The sequence below is a fragment of the Entelurus aequoreus genome, linkage group LG24, assembly GCF_033978785.1.
Source record: "Entelurus aequoreus isolate RoL-2023_Sb linkage group LG24, RoL_Eaeq_v1.1, whole genome shotgun sequence".
Classification (NCBI taxonomy): Eukaryota; Metazoa; Chordata; class Actinopteri; order Syngnathiformes; family Syngnathidae; genus Entelurus; species Entelurus aequoreus.
Window position 1 is genome coordinate 32,696,332 of NC_084754.1, and position 22,152 is coordinate 32,718,483.

The 22,152-nt window shown below is 42.0% G+C and overlaps 2 protein-coding genes across 5 annotated transcripts in view; both read right to left on the reverse strand.

The window, feature by feature from the left end:
• pgghg (protein-glucosylgalactosylhydroxylysine glucosidase) overlaps window positions 1-2,707 on the reverse strand; it is a 33,532-nt gene extending 30,825 nt beyond the window's left edge. Inside the window, exons 1-2 of the mRNA XM_062036018.1 lie at window positions 2,374-2,707; window positions 2,218-2,271 (exon numbers count right to left, since the gene is read on the reverse strand). The gene's annotated coding sequence lies outside the window, so the exon portion shown is untranslated. The remainder of the gene's footprint in view (window positions 1-2,217; window positions 2,272-2,373) is intronic.
• Window positions 2,708-14,494: 11,787 nt separating this feature from the next.
• Window positions 14,495-22,152, reverse strand: part of zmp:0000001167 (protein phosphatase 1 regulatory subunit 12A) — an 84,048-nt gene continuing 76,390 nt past the window's right edge. For 3 of the 4 annotated variants that reach the window (XM_062035838.1, XM_062035836.1, XM_062035839.1), the window contains 3 exons: window positions 20,599-20,649; window positions 20,363-20,413; window positions 14,495-15,488 (listed from right to left, as the gene is read on the reverse strand). In XM_062035838.1, coding sequence (XP_061891822.1) covers window positions 15,402-15,488; window positions 20,363-20,413; window positions 20,599-20,649 — 189 coding nt within the window. In that variant the 3' untranslated portion in view covers window positions 14,495-15,401. The remainder of the gene's footprint in view (window positions 15,489-20,362; window positions 20,414-20,598; window positions 20,650-22,152) is intronic. The other variant, XM_062035837.1, reaches the window with a different exon arrangement.

The window sequence follows — 22,152 nt, forward strand, 5'->3', positions numbered from 1 at the left end:
CATGCATATGTGACAATAACATCTACGGCTTTTAGAGAATGCAGTGCACAACTGCGCACACAACAAGGAGACGAAGCAGAAGAACGAGGAAGATACAGCCGTGGTGACGCCGACGACGAGTAAGATGAAGAAATACACTTGTAAGTTCCAAGCCGCAGCTGCGATTGGACCTGGATAGCCTCCGGGAAGAAGTAGTGGACTACCAAGTGCTTTGGCAGTGAAGATCTTCCTCAGGAAGCAAAGATTGACCGGTTTTGGGCCATGCTAGGGAGAGATGGAAGATTCCAGACTCTAGTGCATTTGACGAAAGCACTTTTGTGCGTGCCACACAGCAATGCATCATCAGAGAGGGTGTTCAGCATGGTTAGAAAAACAGTGACAGAGAATAGAACAAGGATGGACAATTCAACCCTTAAAGGCCTACTGAAATTAAATGTTCTTATTCAAACAGGGATAGCAGATCCATTCTATGTGTCATACTTGATCATTTCGCGATATTGCCATATTTTTGCTGAAAGGATTTAGTAGAGAACATCAACGATAAAGTTCGCAACTTTTGGTCGCTGATAAAAGAAGCCTTGCCTGTACCGGAAGTAGCGTGACGTCACAGGTTGAAAGGCTCCTCACATTTGCACATTGTTTACACCAGCAGCGAGAGCGATTCGGCGAATCGCTCAATTAATTTGAGCGAGGATGAAAGATTTGTGAATGAGGAAAGTGAGAGTGAAAGATTAGAGTGCAGTGCAGGACGTATCTTTTTTCACTCTGACCGTAACTTAGGTACAAGGGTTCATTGGATTCCACACTCTCTCCTTTTTCTATTGTGGATCACGGATTTGTATTTTAAACCACCTCGGATGCTATATCCTCTTGAAAATGAGAGTCGAGAACGCGAAATGGACATTCACAGTGACTTTTATCTCCACGACAATACATTGGCGAAGCACTTTAGCTACGGAGCTAACGTGATAGCTTTGTGCTTAACTGCATATATAAACAGAAGAAATAAGCCCCTGACTGGAAGGATAGACAGAAGATCAACAATACTATAATTACTATTAAACCCTGGACCTGTAACCACACGGTTAATGCTGTGCCGCCTGGCGAAAACTAGCAATGCTGTTGCTAATGACGCCATTGAAACTAACTTAGCTACGGGACCTCGACAGAGCTATGCTAAAAACATTAGCTCTCCACCTACGCCAGCCCTCATCTGCTAATCAACACCCGTGCTCACCTGCGTTCCAGCGATCGACGGCGCGACGAAGGACTTCACCCGATCATCGATGCAGTCGGCGGCTAGCGTCAGATAGCACGTCTGCTATCCAACTCAAAGTCCTCCTGGTTGTGTTGCTGTAGCCAGCCGCTAATACACCGATCCCACCTACAGCTTTCTTCTTTGCAGTCGCCATTGTTCATTAAACAAATTGCAAAAGATTCACCAACACAGATGTCCAGAATACTGTGGAATTTTGCGATGAAAACAGAGCTGTTTGTATTGGGACACAATGGTGTCCCAATACTTCCGTTCACTCCATGACGTCACGCGCAAACGTCATCATACCGAGACGTTTTCCACCGGATATTTCCCGGGAAATTAAAATTGCACTTTATAAGTTAACCCGGCCGTATTGGCATGTGTTGCAATGTTAAGATTTCATCATTGATATATAAACTATCAGACTGCGTGGTCGGTAGTAGTGGCTTTCAGTAGGCCTTTAACTCAACAATGAGTAGATGAGTGTTATGTGTGTATATGTGTAAATAAATGAACACTGAAATTCAAGTATTTCTTTTATTTATATATATATATATATATATATATATACATATATATATATATATATATATATATATATATATATATATATATATATATATATATAGAATTCACTGAAAATTTACTGTCAAGTATTTCATATATATATATATATATATGAAATACTTGACTTGGTGAATTCTAGCTGTAAATATACTCCTCCCCCCACCTCCCGAAATCGGAGGTCTCAAGGTTGGCGAGTATGCCCTGAGCTAAAATGAGTTTGACACCCCTGTGTTACAATTTTGTATGCATACCATTAGCTTCATTCAAACATGTAAAAAAACAAGAGCAAAACTGGGTACACCGGTATAGTTTATAATTTGCAACCGAATCTAAATGAAACACAACAAAACCTTCACGATGAGTTCATAAAAAATGAAAAGAAGCCAACTTACTTTGCCGCCGTCTGCTGCAGAGATAAAGTTGCTCACGCAATTAGGAAGAAGGAGCTGTTTGTGCCACAAGTTTTGAACAACATTAGATACTTGCAACAATCAAAAGTGGTCCAAAGTTGAGGTTGTTGGAGAACTGCTGTATGCATGCAAACTCACCAAGTATGGAGTCAGCATGAAAACACGACATGGACTTCTCGTTGAAGATGAGGAAGGCGGAGCTGAGTCTACAATAAATGGTTTATTTACCAAACAATATTGGAACTCCTGTTTGCTACCATACTCTATGATATAAGTTGTAGATTGATTTGTTGATAAGACAACTTTCAGCCTACTGGAAGACATATTAACACGTTTGTTAGATATCCGGAAACAAATTTAAAAAGGGGGAGGAGCCACACCCCGCAAAGTACACTCACTCATTTTATAACAAATAACATATTATAGCACATTAAAGGCAAACCAAACACACAAGGAGACTAAAATAAATGCGGGGAACAATACGACTTGAATGTTAAAAACAGACACTTTATAAACAATGCTCAGGTACAACAAGCGTCGCAAAGCATCATGGGAAACCCGGAAGTACTTCGAGTTAGTTTTGCTAGTTATTTTTTATTTTAATTTATTTTTATGAACCTTTATTTATAATATGCAACATTTACTTACAAGCAAAGAAATACTAATAATCAAAACAAGTACAGAAACAGTACAAAACAGCGCCAGGGGGTTGTAAACTCAATAAAGTAAGTAAAATACAATGCAAAATATATGTAACAAAATGTAAAGCCAAAGGCGCACACAAGTTCCGTAATGGGTGAGGGCGGACCTACGTCACTTCCGCCTACCAAGCCCTTGGCAACCGGGAATTCGTTGAAAACAAACCAGCTCACAGCGAACACAGCATTGACAGAAAAAGCATTTAACGAGTGTTGTGGCTTGGAAGTCGGCGTTAAATCCTTCATTTATGCATTTTTACTTATTCGCATATCGTGTGAAAAAACGAAAATGTATTATTTGCGTCAGACTCGTTTCACTGAACTTTAAAGCTTCTCAGGCTTAGCTTAGCTTGCTAGTTAGCTTAGCCTGCGCGCTACTAAGAAAGAGACACGGAAGATCAAGTGCTAGTGTATAAAATATTGAGAGATTTGAGGGCTACATGTATTGTTTAAGTACAACTGTTTTTCGCCAGGTGTTCTTTGGCCGCCCTGGCTTACGTTTTCCCGGTGGTGTCCATCTTAACGCTGCCTTTGGTATCCTCTCGTTGTCCGGTTTTCGAAAATAGCTAGCTAGTCTATAGACTATATAGTATATACCGCATGTTATTTTTGTACAACAACAACTTCAGCTGTCGAACGTTATAAGGTAAAAATTCAACAAGTACAACATTAGCACGGACGGTATAGCCAAGTTGTGGTTAAGAAGGTGGATTTTTGTTCCTTATATTTACCAGAAACGAAGTGATCCGAACACACGACCCGGGACTTTGGGGGACTCCAGTGAGAACCGTCCTCGTTTTCCCAGTGTAAAGCTGTGAGCCATTTGTCTCGTCTCTGTGGGCTTTTATCACGCTTTGGCAGAACAAAATACAACCTTTGTTTTCCCTGTTTCCAGTTGTAGTTAGCACAACCAAAAACAACACAGTTTTTCGGCATTTTGGAGGCAGAATGACGGGTTTAACCAGCGTAGGTCGACAGGTTAAAGAGTAATGGCAACGGTTTGTTTTCAACGCCAGTCTCGTTGCTATGGCTCGAAGAACCCGTATGTAGCTCAGTTGCCCGGATGTCGGCCCTCACCCATTAATCCAAATTCGGAGCACAGCATCATAGTTTTCACACCTTTTTAGTTGTTAGAGGTGGATAGCGTTTTAAAATTAAAGTTCTAATTCTTTTTTTTAAAGGCACAGAAAACAGGTCGGGTATTGAGAAATAAATTTAAAAAAATTAAGCCAATAGTATAATGAGGTTGCAAAGGTAAAATTTATTTTCAATTTTTTTCTTATACTGTGTGTTTCCAAATAGCACATATTTAAAAACAAAGCACACATTTGTGCAAGTTTTGCTAGTTTGTGACAAATATGTCACGTCTTTACACAGCAATGTTAAGACTACGTAACATCAAATGTGATGTACAGTTATATTTTGTATTAATTGACTTTATAAATATTATAAGAACAGCTTATGTGTAATATTTGACACCTATTAAAGCGCTAGCCTCGTTCAATGGTTTTAAAAATGAGCGTTTTTGGGGAAAAAACCATTTTGGAAATGAGCTATTTCTTTGACATGCGCGTACCTCTCCTCTCTGAGCTGCCACCTTACCGTGGTAGAGGAGTTTGCGTGTCCCAATGATCCTAGGAGCTATGTTGTCCGGGGGCTTTATGCCCCCTGGCAGGGTCTCCCAAGACAAACTGGTCCTAGGTGAGGGATCAGACAAAGAGCAGCTCGAAGACCTCAATGAAAAATAAAAACTATGGACCCAGATTTCCCTCGCCCGGACGCGGGTCACCGGGGCACCCCTCTGGAGCCAGGCCCGGAGGTGGGGAACGATGGCGAGCGCCTGGTGGCCGGGCCTGTCCCCATGGGGCCCGGCCGGGCACAGCCCAAGAGGCAACGTGGGTTCCCCCTCCAATGGGCTCACCACCCATAGCAGGGGTCATAGAGGTCGGGTGCGATGTGAGCTGGGCGGCAGCCGAAAGCAGGGCACTTGGCGGTCCGATCCTCGGCTACAAAAGCTAGCTCTTGGGGGGGGGGCAGGAGCCTGAGCTAGTGCGCGAGGTGGAGAAGTTCCGACTAGACATAGTCGGACTCACTTCGACGCACAGCAAGGGCTCTGGAACCAGTTCTCTCGAGAGGGGCTGGACTCTCTTCTACTCTGGCGTTGCCGGCAGTGAGAGGCGACGGGCTGGGGTGGAAATTCTTGTTGCCCCCCGGCTCAGAGCCTGCATGTTGGAGTTCAACCCGGTGGACGAGAGAGTAGCTTCCCTCCGCCTTCGGGTGGGGGAACGGGTCCTGACTGTGGTTTGGGCTTACGCGCCAAACCGCAGCTCAGAGTACCCACCCTTTTTGGATTCACTCGAGGGAGTACTTGAGAGTGCTCCCCCGGGTGATTCCCTCGTTCTACTGGGGGACTTCAACACTCATGTTGGCAGCGACAGTGAAACCTGGAGAGGCGTGATTGGGAAGAATGGCTGCCCGGATCTGAACCCGAGCGGTGTTTTGTTATTGGACTTTTGTGCCCGTCACAGATTGTCCATAACGAACACCATGTTCAAACATAAGGGTGTCCATATGTGCACTTGGCACCAGGACACCCTAGGCCGCAGTTACATGATCGACTTTGTAGTTGTGTCGTCGGATTTGCGGCCTCATGTTTTGGACACTCGGGTGAAGAGAGGGGCGGAACTTTCTACCGATCACCACCTGGGGGTGAGTTGGCTGCGATGGTGGGGGAGGATGCCGGACAGACCTGGCAGGCCCAAACGCATTGTGAGGGTTTGCTGGGAACGTCTGGCAGAGTCTCCTGTCAGAGAGAGTTTCAATTCCCACCTCCGGAAGAACTTTGAACATGTCACGAGGGAGGTGCTGGACATTGAGTCCGAATGGACCATGTTCCGCACCTCTATTGTCGAGGCGGCTGATTGGAGCTGTGGCCGCAAGGTAGTTGGTGCCTGTCGTGGCGGTAATCCTAGAACCCGTTGGTGGACACTGGCGGTGAGGGATGCCGTCAAGCTGAAGAAGGAGTCCTATCGGGTTCTTTTGGCTCATAGGACTCCTGAGGCAGCGGACAGGTACCGACAGGCCAAGCGGTGTGCGGCTTCGGCGGTCGCGGAGGCAAAAACTCGGACATGGGAGGAGTTCGGGGAAGCCATGGAAAACGACTTCCAGTAGGCTTCGAAGCGATTCTGGACCACCATCCGCCGCCTCAGGAAGGGGAAGCAGTGCACTATCAACACCGTGTATGGTGAGGATGGTGTTCTGCTGACCTCGACTGCGGATGTTGTGGATCGGTGGAGGGAATACTTCGAAGACCTCCTCAATCCCACCAACACGTCTTCCTATGAGGAAGCAGTGCCTGGGGAATCTGTGGTGGGCTCTCCTATTTCTGGGGCTGAGGTTGCTGAGGTAGTTAAAAAGCTCCTCGGTGGCAAGGCCCCGGGGGTGGATGAGATCCGCCCGGAGTTCCTTAAGGCTCTGGATGCTGTGGGGCTGTCTTGGTTGACAAGACTCTGCAGCATCGCGTGGACATCGGGGGTGGTACCTCTGGATTGGCAGACCGGGTATGGTGGTTCCTCTCTTTGGGATCACACTCCTCAGCCTTCCCGGTAAGGTCTATTCAGGTGTGCTGGAGAGGAGGCTATGCCGGATAGTCGAACCTCGGATTCAGGAGGAACAGTGTGGTTTTCGTCCTGGTCGTGGAACTGTGGACCAGCTCTATACTCTCGGAAGGGTCCTTGAGGGTGCATGGGAGTTTGCCCAACCAGTCTACATGTGTTTTGTGGACTTGGAGAAGGCATCCGACCGTGTCCCTCTGGAAGTCCTGTGGGGAGTGCTCAGAGAGTATGGGGTATCGGACTGTCTGATTGTGGCGGTCCGCTCCCTGTATGATCAGTGCCAGAGTTTGGTCCGCATTGCCGGCAGTAAGTCGGACACGTTTCCAGTGAGGGTTGGACTCCGCCAAGGCTGCCCTTTGTCACCGATTCTGTTCATGACTTTTATGGACAGAATTTCTAAGCGCAGTCAAGGCGTTGAGGGGATCTGGTTTGGTGGCTGCAGGATTAGGTCTCTGCTTTTTGCAGATGGTGTGGTCCTGATGGCTTCATCTGGCCAGGATATTCAGCTCTCGCTGGATCGGTTCGCAGCTGAGTGTGAAGCGACTGGGATGAGAATCAGCATCTCCAAGTCCGAATCCATGGTTCTCGCCCGGAAAAGGGTGGAGTGCCATCTCCGGGTTGCGGAGGAGACCCTGCCCCAAGTGGAAGAGTTCAAGTACCTCGGAGTCTTGTTCACGAGTGAGAGAAGAGTGGATCGTGAGATCCACAGGCGGATCGGTGCGGCGTCTTCAGTAATGCGGACGCTGTATCGATCCGTTGTGGTGAAGAAGGAGCTGAGCCGGAAGGCAAAGCTCTCAATTTACCGGTCGATCTACGTTCCCATCCTCACCTATGGTCATGAGCTTTGGGTTATGACCGAAAGGACAAGATCACGGGTACAAGCGGCCGAAATGAGTTTCCTCCGCCGGGTGGCGGGGCTCTCCCTTAGAGATAGGGTGAGAAGCTCTGCCATCCGGGGGGAGCTCAAAGTAAAGCCGCTGCTCCTCCACATCGAGAGGAGCCAGACGAGGTGGTTCGGGCATCTGGTCAGGATGCCACCCGAACGCCTCCCTAGGGAGGTGTTTAGGGCACGTCCGACCGGTAGGAGGCCACGGGGAAGACCCAGGACACGTTGGGAAGACTATGTCTCCCGGCTGGCCTGGGAACGCCTCGGGATCCCCCGGCAGGAGCTGGACGAAGTGGCTGGGGAGAGGGAAGTCTGGGCTTCCCTGCTTAAGCTGCTGCCCCCGCGACCCGACCTCGGATAAGCGGAAGAAGATGGATGGATGGATGGATGGATGCGTGTACCTAGAGTAGTCACATGATTGTCACATGACAACCACTTCAAAATGTTTCCTATACGTCACTTACAGTGTTTTAGTTAAAAGTCAAGCACGAAGGTGCATAGAGCCTATTTTAGGCCATTTAAAGTGATAGGTTATTAAGGGTTAAGATGTAAAAACTACAATGAAAGGTTTATTTTATTTTTTTATATGCTGTTCTAGAATGCTGGACAACTTTTCCAGCCTTTCTCCCATAGCAACAATGTAAACAGTGATAATGTGTTCCAGGGTCAAACTGTATTTATCATAAAACCTGCCTTAGGTTTTAAGTAACATTTCAGCATTTGAAACTGTGCTACAAGTCCCTACTTTTTGACACTTAGAAAAAAAATACAGATTTTTTGACACTTAGAAAAAATCCAGATTTTGTTACTCTTAGAAATAAATCCCGATTTTTTGACAGAAAAAAATAAAAACATTTTGAAATGTAAAAAAAAAATCCCGATTTTGTTACACTTAGAAAAAAATCCAGATTTTTGGACAGAAAAATCAAAATTTTTTGACCCAGACAAAGTCCCGATTTTTTGACATGTAGAAAAAAAATCCAGATTTTGTGACACTTAGAAATTAATCCAGATTTTTTGACAGTAAAAATCAGGATTTTTTGACAGAAAAAAATCAAAATTTTTTGACAGAAAAAAACTAATTTTTTGACAGCAAAAATCTAAATTTTTTAACACTTGGAAAAAATCCAGATTTTTTGATTTATAGAATAAAAATCCCGATTTTGCTACACTTGGAAAAAATCCAGATTTTTCGACCCTTGGAAAAAATCCAGATTTTTTGACACTGAGAAAAAGATCCAGATTTTGTGACACTGAGAAAAAAATCCAGATTTTGTGACACTGAGAAAAAAATCCAGATTTTGTGACACTGAGAAAAAATCCAGATTTTGTGACATTTAGAAATAAATCCCGATTTTTCGACAGAATAATCCAAATTTTTTAACAGGAAAAACAAATTTTTTCACAGGAAAAAACACATTTTTTGACAGAAAACAAATTTTTTTGACAGCAAAAATCCAAATTTTTTGACACTGAAAAAAAAATCCAGATTTTGTTACACTTACAAAAAATCCCGATTTTTTGACACTTGGAAAAAATCCCGATTTTTTGACACTGAGAAAGAATCCAGACTTTGTGACACTTGGAAATCCAAATTTTTTGACACTTTGAAAAAAATTCATAATTTTTTGATATGTAGAAAAAAATCCAGATTTTGTTAGAGTTTGAAAAAATCCCGATTTTTTGACACTTGGAAAAAAATCCCGATTTTATTGACACTGAGAAAAAATCCAGACTTTGTGACACTTGGAAATAAATCCACATTTTTTGACAAAAAATAAAAAAAAATTGAAATTTAGAGAAAATCCCGATTTTGTTACCCTTCAGAAAAAATCCCGATTTCTTTGACTTTTGGAAAAAATCCAGATTTTGTGACTATTGGAAAAAAATCCAGATTTAGCAGCTAATCCCTGTTGATATGAATATGAAAAACAAAACAAACAAAAATAACTTTAGGCTCTCATATTTTTACTTTTTAATTTTCACGCAAGTGTAAAAACATTGAACCGCTTTAAAGAGATTATAACAACGAAATAGTCTTAAATGTTGTTGTTGAAAAATGATCAATTTAGTTAATTTGTAAAAGCCCTAAATGTTGAAGTGTAAAAATAAATTAATCCATGCTAATATAATTTTAAATTCCTCCGCCTTTACGCAAAATAATGGGTTGCTACGCCACACAGCTTCCTGTGTATATTCTTCTTTTTAGGATGCATCTCAGCAAGGCTGGTCACAAAAAGCTAATTAAAAAGCAAAAAACACATGACGTCATACATGATGCGTGTTCAAACTCTGAAATGGGAGGTAAAAGGCATATTTTTCCAAAAAGTACATTTTGGCTCATTCTACTGGTAACTAAACCATTTAATATTTGTCAAATGTAACTTTATAAAGTAAGTATGTTTTAGAGTTAATAAAAATGACTAAAAAAGAACAGTCACAAGCATGCATAGTATATGAAAGTAAGAAAAGACCTGTGTTTACTCATGTCAAATGCCATATTTTTTAAACTTGCACAAAAAACACAGCAAGGACAGAATCAACATTAGAAATAATTGCAAAACATTGTAACCTTTTAGAAGAGTGTGTGGGCAGTGTAGCTTGAGCATAATCCCAAGTTGACATATTTACTATGAATCAAAGAGGGTACAATATTGCAAAGGCTGCAGTCACAATGTTTACTCCATGACAACCTAACCTTTCCATTTTTTCCAAACTAAATCAGGTTGTGTACACACAAGTCTGACGGCGTAAAAAGGCAAAGGGACAGCTCGGTTGGTAGAGTGTCCGTGCCAGCAACTTGAGGGTTCCAGGTTCGATCCCTGCTTCAGCCATCCTAGTCACTGCCGTTGTGTCCTTGGGCAAGACACTTTACCCACCTGCTCCCAGTGCCACCCACGCTGGTTTAAATGGAACTTAGATATTGGCTTTCACTGTGTAAAGCGCTTTGAGTCACTAGAGAAAAGCGCTACACAAATATAATTCACTTCACTTCACAAAGATGCCGCAGCAGCATCCGGTTAGAACCATTTTTATTTTATTTTTTAAATTGAGCTTTGAACATAGGATAGGATAGGGAAGACTTTTATTTAAAAAAATAAAAAAATCCCACGATGGGGAAATTACGTCGTTGCAGTGCAGGTTTTTTACACACAGGAGCAGAAGTTAAATGTAATGAAAAACAAAAAAATAGTAATAAATACTACAAAACCCAAAAAAGCAGTGAAGTTGTCACGTTGTGTAAATGGTAAATAAAAACAGAATACAATGATTTGCAAATCCTTTTCAACTTATATTCAATTGAATAGACTGCAAAGACAAGATACTTAACGTTCAAACTGGTAAACTTTGTTATTTTTTGGCAAATATTAGCTCATTTGGAATTTGATGCCTGCAACATATTTCAAAAAAGCTGGCACAAGTGGCAAAAAAGACTGAGAAAGTTGAGGAATGCTCATCAAAAACACTTATTTGGAACATCCCACAGGTGAACAGGCTAATTGGGAACAGGTGGGTGCCATGATTGGGTATAAAAGTAGATTCCATGAAATGCTCAGTCATTCACAAACAAGGATGGGGCGAGGGTCACCACTTTGTCAACAAACAGTTTAAGAACAACATTTCTCAACCAGCTATTGCAAGGAATTTAGGGATTTCACCATCTACGGTCTGTAATATCATCAAAAGGTTCAGAGAATCTGAAGAAATCACTGCACGTAACACTGAATGCCCGTGACCTTGGGTCCCTCAAAAAGCGACATCAGTGTGTAAAGGATATCACCACATGGGCTCAGGAACACTTCAGAAAACCACTGTCAGTAACTACAGTTGGTCGCTACATCTGCAAGTGCAAGTTAAAACTCTACAATGCAAAGCGAAAGCCATTTATCAACAACACCCAGAAACGCTGCTGGCTTTGCTGGGCCCAAACTCATTTATGATGGACTGATGCAAAGTGGAAAAGTGTTCTGTGGTCTGACGAGTCCACATTTCAATTTTTTTTTGGAAACTGTGGACGTCGTGTCCTCCGGACCAAAGAGGAAAAGAACCTTCGGACTGTTCTAGGCGCAAAGTGTAAAAGCCAGCATGTGTGATGGTAAGGGGGTGTATTAGTGCCCAAGACATGGGTAACTTACACATCTGTGAAGGCGCCATTAATGCTGAAAGGTACATACAGATTTTGGAGCAACATATGTTGCCATCCAAGCAACGTTATCATGGACGCCCCTGCTTATTTCAGCAAGACAATGCCAAGCCACGTGTTACAACAGCGTGGCTTCGTAGTAAAAGAGTGCGGGTACTAGACTGGCCTGCCTGTAGTCCAGACCTGTCTCCCATTGAAAATGTGTGGCGCATTATGAAGCCTAAAATAGCACAATGGAGACCCCCGGACTGTTGAACAACTTAAGCTGTACATCAAGCAAGAATGGGAAAGAATTCCACATGAAAAGCTTCAAAAATGTGTCTCCTCAGTTCCCAAACGTTTACTGAGTGTTGTTAAAAGGAAAGGCCATGTAACACAGTGGTGAACATGCCCCTGTGACAACTTTTTTGCAACGTGTTGCTGCCATTAAATTCTAAGTTAATAATTATTTGCAAGTTTCTCAGTTCAAACATGAAATATCTTGTCTTTGCAGTCTATTCAATTGAATATAAGTTGAAAAGGATTTGCTAATCATTGTATTCTATTTTTATTTACCATTTACACAACATGCCAACTTCACTGGTTGTGGGATTTGTACAACTTAGGTGTATTTGTATTGTTTATGCTTTAAAAGCAAGCATAATGAAAGGGAGTAATCACCAACACATGAAATATACTGTACTTGCAGTGTAAGGTTATACAGAGGTAGGCCGACGCTTTACATGATTTCCACCCCTTGGTGGCGCTGCAGACCTGTTTGTGTAGCATCTGGCATCAAGCCCGAGGGGGTCAGAGTGACAAACCCTGGGAAAAGCAATGCTTTGTCCATATAAGGCTGCGATCCATCCGCTTCCCTCTTCCTCCCTGCCTCCCTTTCTCAGACCTTAAGGATATTTACAGATAGTTCCTCCACTAGCCCGGGCCTTCCTTATTAGGAACTCAGCTTGTTGTCGACCCTGCAGGAGAGCGACCCATCTCACAGATGAGGCCAACAACAGATGGATCTTCATTCACTACAGCTTCATGTGGAGTCATCCAGCACATATCAGGCCAGAGCTGGGCACATATTTTGACTCGGGGGGGCCACATTGAGAGAAAAAAATGTGTTTGGGGGACCAAGATGTATGTTTGTACAAACCCCGTTTCCATATGAGTGGGGAAATTGTGTTGGATGTAAATATAAACGGAATACAATGATTTGCAAATCCTTTTCAAGCCATATTCAGTTGAATATGCTACAAAGACAACATATTTGATGTTCAAACTGATAAAACATTTTTTTTTTGCAAATAATAATTAACTTTATAATTTGATGCCAGCAACACGTGACAAAGAAGTTGGGAAAGGTGGCAATAAATACTGATAAAGTTGAGGAATGCTCATCAAACACTTATTTGGAACATCCCACAGGTGTGCAGGCTAATTGGGAACAGGTGGGTGCCATGATTGGGTATAAAAACAGCCTCCCAAAAAATGCTCAGTCTTTCACAAGAAAGGATGGGGCGAGGTACACCACTTTGTCCACAACTGCGTGAGCAAATAGTCAAACAGTTTAAGACCAACCTTTCTCAAAGTGCAATTGCAAGAAATGTAGGGATTTCAACATCTACGCTCCATAATATCATCAAAAGGTTCAGAGAATCTGGAGAAATCACTCCACGTAAGCGGCATGGCCGGAAACCAACATTGAATGACCGTGACCTTCCATCCCTCAGACGGCACTGTATCAAAAACCGACATCAATCTCTAAAGGATATCACCACATGGGCTCAGGAACACTTCAGAAAACCACTGTCACTAAATACAGTTGGTCGCTACATCTGTAAGTGCAAGTTAAAGCTCTACTATGCAAAGCCAAAGCCATTTATCAACAACACCCAGAAACGCCGCCGGCTTCTCTGGGCCCGAGATCATCTAAGATGGACTCATGCAAAGTAGAAAAGTGTTCTGTGGTCTGACGAGTCCACATTTCAAATTGTTTTTGGAAATATTCGACATCGTGTCATCCAGGCCAAAGGGGAAGCGAACCATCCAGACTGTTATCGACGCAAAGTTCAAAAGCCAGCATGTGTGATGGTATGGGGGTGTATTAGTGGCCAAGACATGGGTAACTTACACATCTGTAAAGGCACCATTAATGCTGAAAGGTACATACAGGTTTTGGAGCAACATATGCTGCCATCTAAGCGCCGTCTTTTTCATGGACGCCCCTGCTTATTTCAGCAAGACAATGCCAAGCCACATTCAGCACGTGTTACAACAGCGTGGCTTTGTAAAAAAAAAGAGTGCGGGTACTTTCCTGGCCCGCCTGCAGTCCAGACCTGTCCCCCATCGAAAATGTGTGGCGCATTATGAAGTGTAAAATACGACAGCGGAGACCCCGGACTGTTGAACGACTGAAGCTCTACATAAAACAAGAATGGGAAACAATTCCAATTTAAAAGCTTCAACAATTAGTTTCCTCAGTTCCCAATCGTTTACTGAGTGTTGTTAAAAGGAAAGGCCATGTAACACAGTGGTGAACATGCCCTTTCCCAACTACTTTGGCACGTGTTGCAGCCATGAAATTCTAAGTTAATTATTATTTGCAAAAAAACAATACAGTTTATCAGTTTGAACATGAAATATGTTGTCTTTGTAGTGCATTCAACTGAATATGGCTTGAAAATAATTTGCAAATCATTGTATTCCGTTTATATTTACATCTAACACAATTTCCCAACTCATATGGAAACGGGGTTTGTAGTTGAAAAACTTATTGGGGTGTTACCATTTAGTGGTCAATTGTACAGGATATGTACTGTACTGTGCAATCTACTAATAAAAGTTTCAATCAATCAATCAATCAAAAACAAGGAGCATGCATGCAAATAGTGTGTTTGAGGCAACAATTTAAACAAGGCACTACAAACTCATATTCAGGGTGAAGACATCAATTTAATATATTAGAAAACCAACGAGTGAAGGTAGGCTACATTAACTTGGGAAAAAGGGTATTATCAGACTAATATTTATACACAAGTAATATACATAGCCGTGCTCTCTTGCAAGAGAGGAATTTACATTGAAAAACTATGACATTTCTATTTTTTTTATCCACGATAAAAAAAAAAAAGCATTCATAGCTTCATAGACTTCGACCGAAGATCAACTTTAAAAACGTGTGCATGACCTTTCACCTTCAGCCTCTCCCGCTGCTTACTTTCAGACAAGCAGCAGTAAAGAACATTCTGATCAGGCTCCTTTGACATATTTTCAATTGCTTTGCAGAGAGTAAAGTGCCGGGACTTGCAGCTGTGGCCTTTTATTCTAAAAAGCATGGAGTGTATGTATGTGTGGTCACAACAATAAGATGTATATATGGGAGTATAGGGGGTGCATAGGTGGAGAGGTAGGTGCGTTCAAACACTTGCGCGTGGAAACAAATCTTAAAACGCTTTCCAGCTCAGGGCGGCCATTGAGGAAAACGACGTGTGTTGCAAAAGTGTTCCAAAAAATTAAATACCAAGTGGGAGATTGAAGACCCAAAAAAAAACAGGTCCTGTGTCAAAGATGTATTTGGTGTGCATGCTCGACCCCGATGCACACCCGTGGTAAAAGTGGGCTTCTTCACACTTCATGTTGTAAACAACATGGCACACATTAGCCACTCCAGCTGTTGGAGAGGCGTCACCATCCAAGTCAAGCTGCAACGTAGACGCGGGATATTTTTGCTGCCCCCTCCTCTCGCTCTTTGGCATTTGGAGGAATGTGTGCTGCGGGATGGATGAGGAGGAGGAGGAGGAGGAGGAGGAGGAGGGCGTCCCTGCTTTGTGTGTCTCCTTCTACTTGGAGAGTTTGCTGATGACACGGATCAGCGCTCCGTTCTCATCTTTGAGACGCTGGTTGTCTGCTCTCAGGTCAACCAGGACCTGGTGGGAAAACATTACATTTGTTAAATATTACAAAAATACACTTTCTATTAGGGGTGTAACCCCCGGTTTGGTTCGGAGGTGTACCGAACAAGTTTCCACACGGACATATTATGGTCATTTACAAACCCTGTTCCCATATGAGTTGGGAAATTGTGTTAGATGTAAATATAAACGGAATACAATGATTTGCAAATCCTTTTCAAGCCATATTCAGTTGAATGCACTACAAAGACAACATATTTGATGATCAAACTCATAAACTTTATTTTTTTTTTTTTGCAAATAATAATTAACTTAGAATTTCATGGCTGCAACACGTGCCAAAGTAGTTGGGAAAGGGCATGTTCACCACTGTGTTACATGGCCTTTCCTTTTAACAACACTCAATAAACGATTGGGAACTGAGGAAACTAATTGTTGAAGCTTTGAAAGTGGAATTCTTTCCCATTCTTGTTTTATGTAGAGCTTCAGTCGTTCAACAGTCCGGGGTCTCCGCTTTCGTATTTTACGCTTCATAATGCGCCACACATTTTCGATGGGAGACAGGTCTGGACTGCAGGCGGGCCAGGAAAGTACCCGCACTCTTTTTTTACGAAGCCACGCTGTTGTAACACGTGCTGAATGTGGCTTGGCATTGTCTTGCTGAAATAAGCAGGGGCGTCCATGAAAAAGACGGCGCTTAGATGGCAGCATATATTGTTCCAAAAGCTGTATGTACCTTTCAGCATTGATGGTGCCTTCACAGATGTGTAAGTTACCCATGTCTTGGGCACTAATACACCCCCATACCATCACACATGCTGGCTTTTCAACTTTGCGTCGATAACAGTCTGGATGGTTCACTTCCCCTTTGATCCGGATGACACAATGTCGAATATTTCCAAAAACAATTTGAAATGGGGACTTGTCAGACCACAGAACACTTTTCCACTTTGCATGAGTCCATCTTAGATGATCTCGGGCCCAGAGAAGCAGGCGGCGTTTCTGGGTGTTGTTGATAAATGGCTTTGGCTTTGCATAGTAGAGCTTTAACTTGCACTTACAGATGTAGCGACCAACTGTATTTAGTGACAGTGGTTTTCTGAAGTGTTCCTGAGCCCATGTGGTGATATCCTTTAGAGATTGATGTCGGTTTTTGATACAGTGCCGTCTGAGGGATGGAAGGTCACGGTCATTCAATGTTGGTTTCCGGCCATGCCGCTTACGTGCAGTGATTTCTCCAGATTCTCTGAACCTTTTGATGATATTATGGAGCGTAGATGTTGAAATCCCTACATTTCTTGCAATTGCACTTTGAGAAAGGTTGTTCTTAAACTGTTTAAATATTTGCTCACGCAGTTGTGGACAAAGTGGTGTACCTCGCCCCATCCTTTCTTGTGAAAGACTGAGCATTTTTTGGGAAGCTGTTTTTATACCCAATCATGGCACCCACCTGTTCCCAATTAGCCTGCACACCTGTGGGATGTTCCAAATAAGTGTTTGATGAGCATTCCTCAACTTTATCAGTATTTATTGCCACCTTTCCCAACTTCTTTGTCACGTGTTGCTGGGATCAAATTATAAAGTTAATGATTATTTGCAAAAAAAAAAAGTTTATCTGTTTGAACATCAAACATGTTGTCTTTGTAGCATATTCAACTGAATATGGCTTGAAAATGATTTGCAAATCATTGTATTGTGTTTATATTTACATCTAACACAATTTCCCAACTCATATAGAAACGGGGTTTGTATAAGTCGCATTTTTTGGGGAAATTTATTTGATAAAATCCAACACCAAGAATAGACATTTGAAAGGCAATTTAAAATAAATAAAGAATAGTGAACAACAGGCTGAATAAGTGTACCGTATTTTTCGGACTATAAGTCGCAGTTTTTGTCATAGTTTGGCCGGGGGTGCGACTTATACTCAGGAGCGACTTATGTGTGAAATTATTAACACATTAGCGTAAAATATCAAATAATATTATTTAGCTCATTCACGTAAGAGACTAGACGTATAAGATTTCATGGGATTTAGCGATTAGGAGTGACAGATTGTTTGGTAAACGTATAGCATGTTCTATATGTTATAGTTATTTGAATGACTCTTACCATAATATGTTACGTTAACATACCAGTTGGTTATTTATGCCTCATATAACGTACACTTATTCAGCCTGTTGGTCACTATTCTTTATTTATTTTAAATTGCCTTTTAAATGTCTATTCTTGGTGTTGGCTTTTATCAAATACATTTCCCCCCAAAAAATGCGACTTATACTCCAGTGCGACTTATATATGTTTTTTTCCTTCTTTATTATGCATTTTCGTCAGGTGTGACTTATACTCCGAAAAATACGGTACGTTATGAGGCATAAATAACCAACTGGTATGTTAATGTAACATATTATGGTAAGAGTCATTCAAATAACTATAACATATAGAACATGCTATACGTTTACCAAACAATCTGTCACTCCTAATCGCTAAATCCCATGAAATCTTATACGTCTAGTCTCTTACGTGAATGAGCTAAATAATATTATTTGATATTTTATGCTAATGTGTTAATAATTTCACACATAAGTCGCTCCTGAGTATAAGTCGCACCCCCGGCCAAACTATGAAAAAAACTGCGACTTATAGTCCGAAAAATACGGTAATTTAGAAAAAGTTGCAATGTTGACTAATAAAACAAAGCTGGTTTTTTTTCTTTCAAACTGTCATTGCTCAAAACATAATATTGAATCAAAATCAATGTTATTATGAATTATTGACCTATCCAAGGTTCCCATTACTTCACATCAAATATTCCACTAAGAAAAATATTGTTGGTGGAAGATTTTGCAAATTTGGTAAATAAATAACCCCAAAATGTATATTTTGTTGTTTTTGTACTGTACCGAAAATGAACCGAACCGTGACCTCTAAACCGAGGTACGAACCGAACCGAAATGTTTGTGTACCGTTACACCCCTACTTTCTATATTCTATAATTCTTAAAACTCAAATGTGCATCATCAGTTTTGATGAGGTCCCGAGTAAGATACTGCAAACAAGCCATTTTCAGCTGGCGGGTTGGGACACGATGCGGGTGTGTTGCGAATAGCTAGTCAGAAATTGCGTCAAAACATTTGAATTACAAACCCCAAAACCAGTGAAGTTGGTATGTTCTGTAAATAGTAAATAAAAACAGAATACAATGATTTGCAAATCCTTTTTAACTTATATTCAATTGAATAGACTGCAAAGACAAGATATTTCATGTTCGAACTGAAAAACGTTATTTTTTACAAATATTAGCTCATTTGGAATTTGACGCCTGTTTCAACACGTTTCAAAAAAGCTGGCACACGTGGCAAAAAACACTGACAAAGTTGAGGAATGCTCATCAAACACTTATTTGGAACATCCCACAGGTGAACAGGCTAATTGGGAACAGGTGGGTGCCATGATTGGGTATAAAAGTAGATTCCATGAAATGCTCAGTCATTCACAAACAAGGATGGGGCGAGGGTCACCACTTTGTCAACAAATGCGTGAGCAAAATTGTCCAACAGTTTAAGAACAACATTTCTCAACCAGCTATTGCAAGGAATTTAGGGATTTCACCATCTACAGTCTGTAATATCATCAAAAGGTTTAGAGATTCTGGAGATATCACTGCACGTAACATTGAATGCCTGTGACCTTGGATCCCTCAGGCTGTACTGCATCAAAAACCGACATCAGTTTGTAAAGGATATCACCACATGGGCTCAGGGATACTTCAGAAAACAACTGTCAGTAACTACAGTTGGTTTCTACATCTCTAAGTGCAAATTAAAACTGTTATGCAAAGTGAAAGCCATTTATCAACAACACCCAGAAACGCCGCCGGCTTTGCTGGGCCCGAGCTCATCTAAGATGGACTGATACAAAGTGGAAAAGTGTTCTGTGGAATGACGAGTCAACATTTGAAATTGTTTTTGGAAAATGTGGACGTCGTGTCCTCTGTACCAAAGAGGAAAAGATCCATCGGTGTTGTTATAGGCCCAAAGTTGAAAAGCCAGCATGTGTGATGGTATGGGGTGTATTAGTGCCCAAGACATGGGTAACTCACACATCTGTGAAGGCGCCATTAATGCTGAAAGGTACATACAGGTTTTGGAGCAACATATGTTGCCATCCAAGCAACGTTACCATGGACGCCCCTGCTTATTTCAGCAAGACAATGCCAAGCCACGTGTTACATCAACGTGGCTTCATAGTAAAAGAGTGCGGGTACTAGACTGGCCTGCCTGTAGTCCAGACCTGTCTCCCATTGAAAATGTGTGAAGCCTAAAATACCACAACGGAGACCCCCGGACTGTTGAACTACTTAAGTTGTACATCAAGCAAGAATGGGAAAGAATTCCACCTGAGAAGCTTCAAAAATGTGTCTCCTCAGTTCCCAAACGTTTACTGAGTGTTGTTAAAAGGAAAGGCCATGTAACACAGTGGTAAAAAGGCCCCTGTGCCAACTTTTTTGCAATGTGTTGCTGCCATTAAATTCTAAGTTAATGATTATTTGCAAAATTTGCAGTTGGAACATGAAATATCTTGTCTTTGCAGTCTATTCAATTACATATAAGTTGAAAAGGATGTGCAAATCATTGTATTCTGTGCCAACTTCACTGGTTTTGGGTTTTGTACTTGTCATCATGGGAAATGTTTGTCTGCACAAGCTATTATTTGTGTATAGCTTTAAAACGAATGTTTAGGCACTTTCAATGTACCATCTCATCAATCTGTAATATAAAAGTATGTTGGATGATATTCACGCCCACTACTGTGCTGCTAAACTGTACACGCTAAAGCCAAGCTAATCAAGCAGCAGCAGCATGCAAAGTGGGCCACAATGTTCTCACCTTCAGCTCCTCCTCAAGCTCAGCCATACGCCGCTCCAGCATCCTTCGGTCCTGGTGTCAGAGGAACAGGAAGGCGGGGGGTGATGGGAGGGGAGAAAGTGGCGAGCGGAAGTGAGGGCAAAAAGTGAGGAGACGTGGTTTTAAGAGGGAGAGTTCACAGTGAGCAGGGAAGTGGCTGTAGTGAGGCGGCGGGAAGCCACAGAAACCAACACAGTTAAGAATTACATTGGATTTACCTTTCTTTCCAGATCCAGCAGCGCTGAACAGTCAGTAAAGCGCTCCTGTCTCTGTGGAACACAACAATATCGTTGCAATGAATCACCAAAACTCGTGTGTGAAACTTAATTTGTGAGGCAGCCAATAGTGCATCATCAACATCAAAGGGAATCCCAAGTCATTCAAGGTAAGTCTTAAAGGCCTAATGAAAGCCACTACTACAGTCTGATAGTTTATATATCAATGATGAAAGCTTAACATTGCAACACATGCCAATACGGCCGGGTTAACTTATAAAGTGACATTTTAAATTTCCCGCCACACTTCCGCTTGAAAACGTCTCGGTATGATGACGTATGCGCGTGACGTAGCCAGTTTAACAGAGGTATGGCTTCCACATTGAAGCCTATACGAAATAGCTCCGTTTTCATCTCATTATTCCACAGTATTCTGGACATCTGTGTTGGTGAATCTGTTGCAATTTGTTCATTGCATTATGGAGAAAGAAGCTGAGCAAGCAAAGAACAAAGTTGTCGGTGCGAAGCGGATATTTTGCGAGGGAAGTCAGCAACACAACACAGCTGGTGTTTGTTTACATTCCCGAAAGATGCAGTCAAGATCGAAGAACTCGGACAACAGAGACTCTAACCAGGAGGACTTTGATTTGGATACACAGATGTGATACCGTGAGTACGTAGCTGTGCTTCCAAACATTTGATCGCTTGCTATAACTAGCTCGAGCTAGGAGCTAGTGTTTGTTATGCGGGATTAATTTGTGGCATATTAAATATAAGCCTGGTTGTGTTGTGGCTAATAGAGTATATATATGTCTTGTGTTTATTTACTGTTGTAGTCATTCCCAGCTGAGTATCAGGTCACCCCCGCGCGCTTCCAAACATTTGATCGCTTGCCCGTATGTGTGTGTCACGTACGTAACTTTGGTTAAATATATAAACTTTATGAACCTTGGGTTAGGTGAACAGTCCTTTGGGCTGAGTGAGTGTGTGTGTTGTGCAGGTGTTTGAATTGTATTGGCGGGTTATATATACGGGATCCCATCCATATTACCCGCTCGAGCTATAACTAGCTCGAGCTAGTAGCTAGTAGCTAGGAGCTAGCATAACAAACACCTAGGTGTTTGTTATGCGGGATTAATTTGTGGCATATTAAATATAAGCCTGGTTGTGTTGTGGCTAATAGAGTATATATATGTCTTGTGTTTATTTACTGTTGTAGTCATTCCCAGCTGAATATCAGGTCACCCCCGGCTCTCACAGCATCTTCCCTATCTGAATAGCTTCAACTCCCCACTAGTCCTTCACTTGCATTTTCCTCATCCACAAATCTTTCATCCTCGCTCAAATTAATGGGGAAATCGTCGCTTTCTCGGTCCGAATCTCTCTCACTTCTGGCGGCCATCATTGTAAACAATAGGGAACTTTGTGGATATGTTCAATTGACTACGTCACGCTACTTCCGGTAGGGGCAAGCCTTTTTTTTATCAGATACCAAAAGTTGCGATCTTTATCGTCGTTCTATACTAAATCCTTTCAGCAAAAATATGGCAATATCAT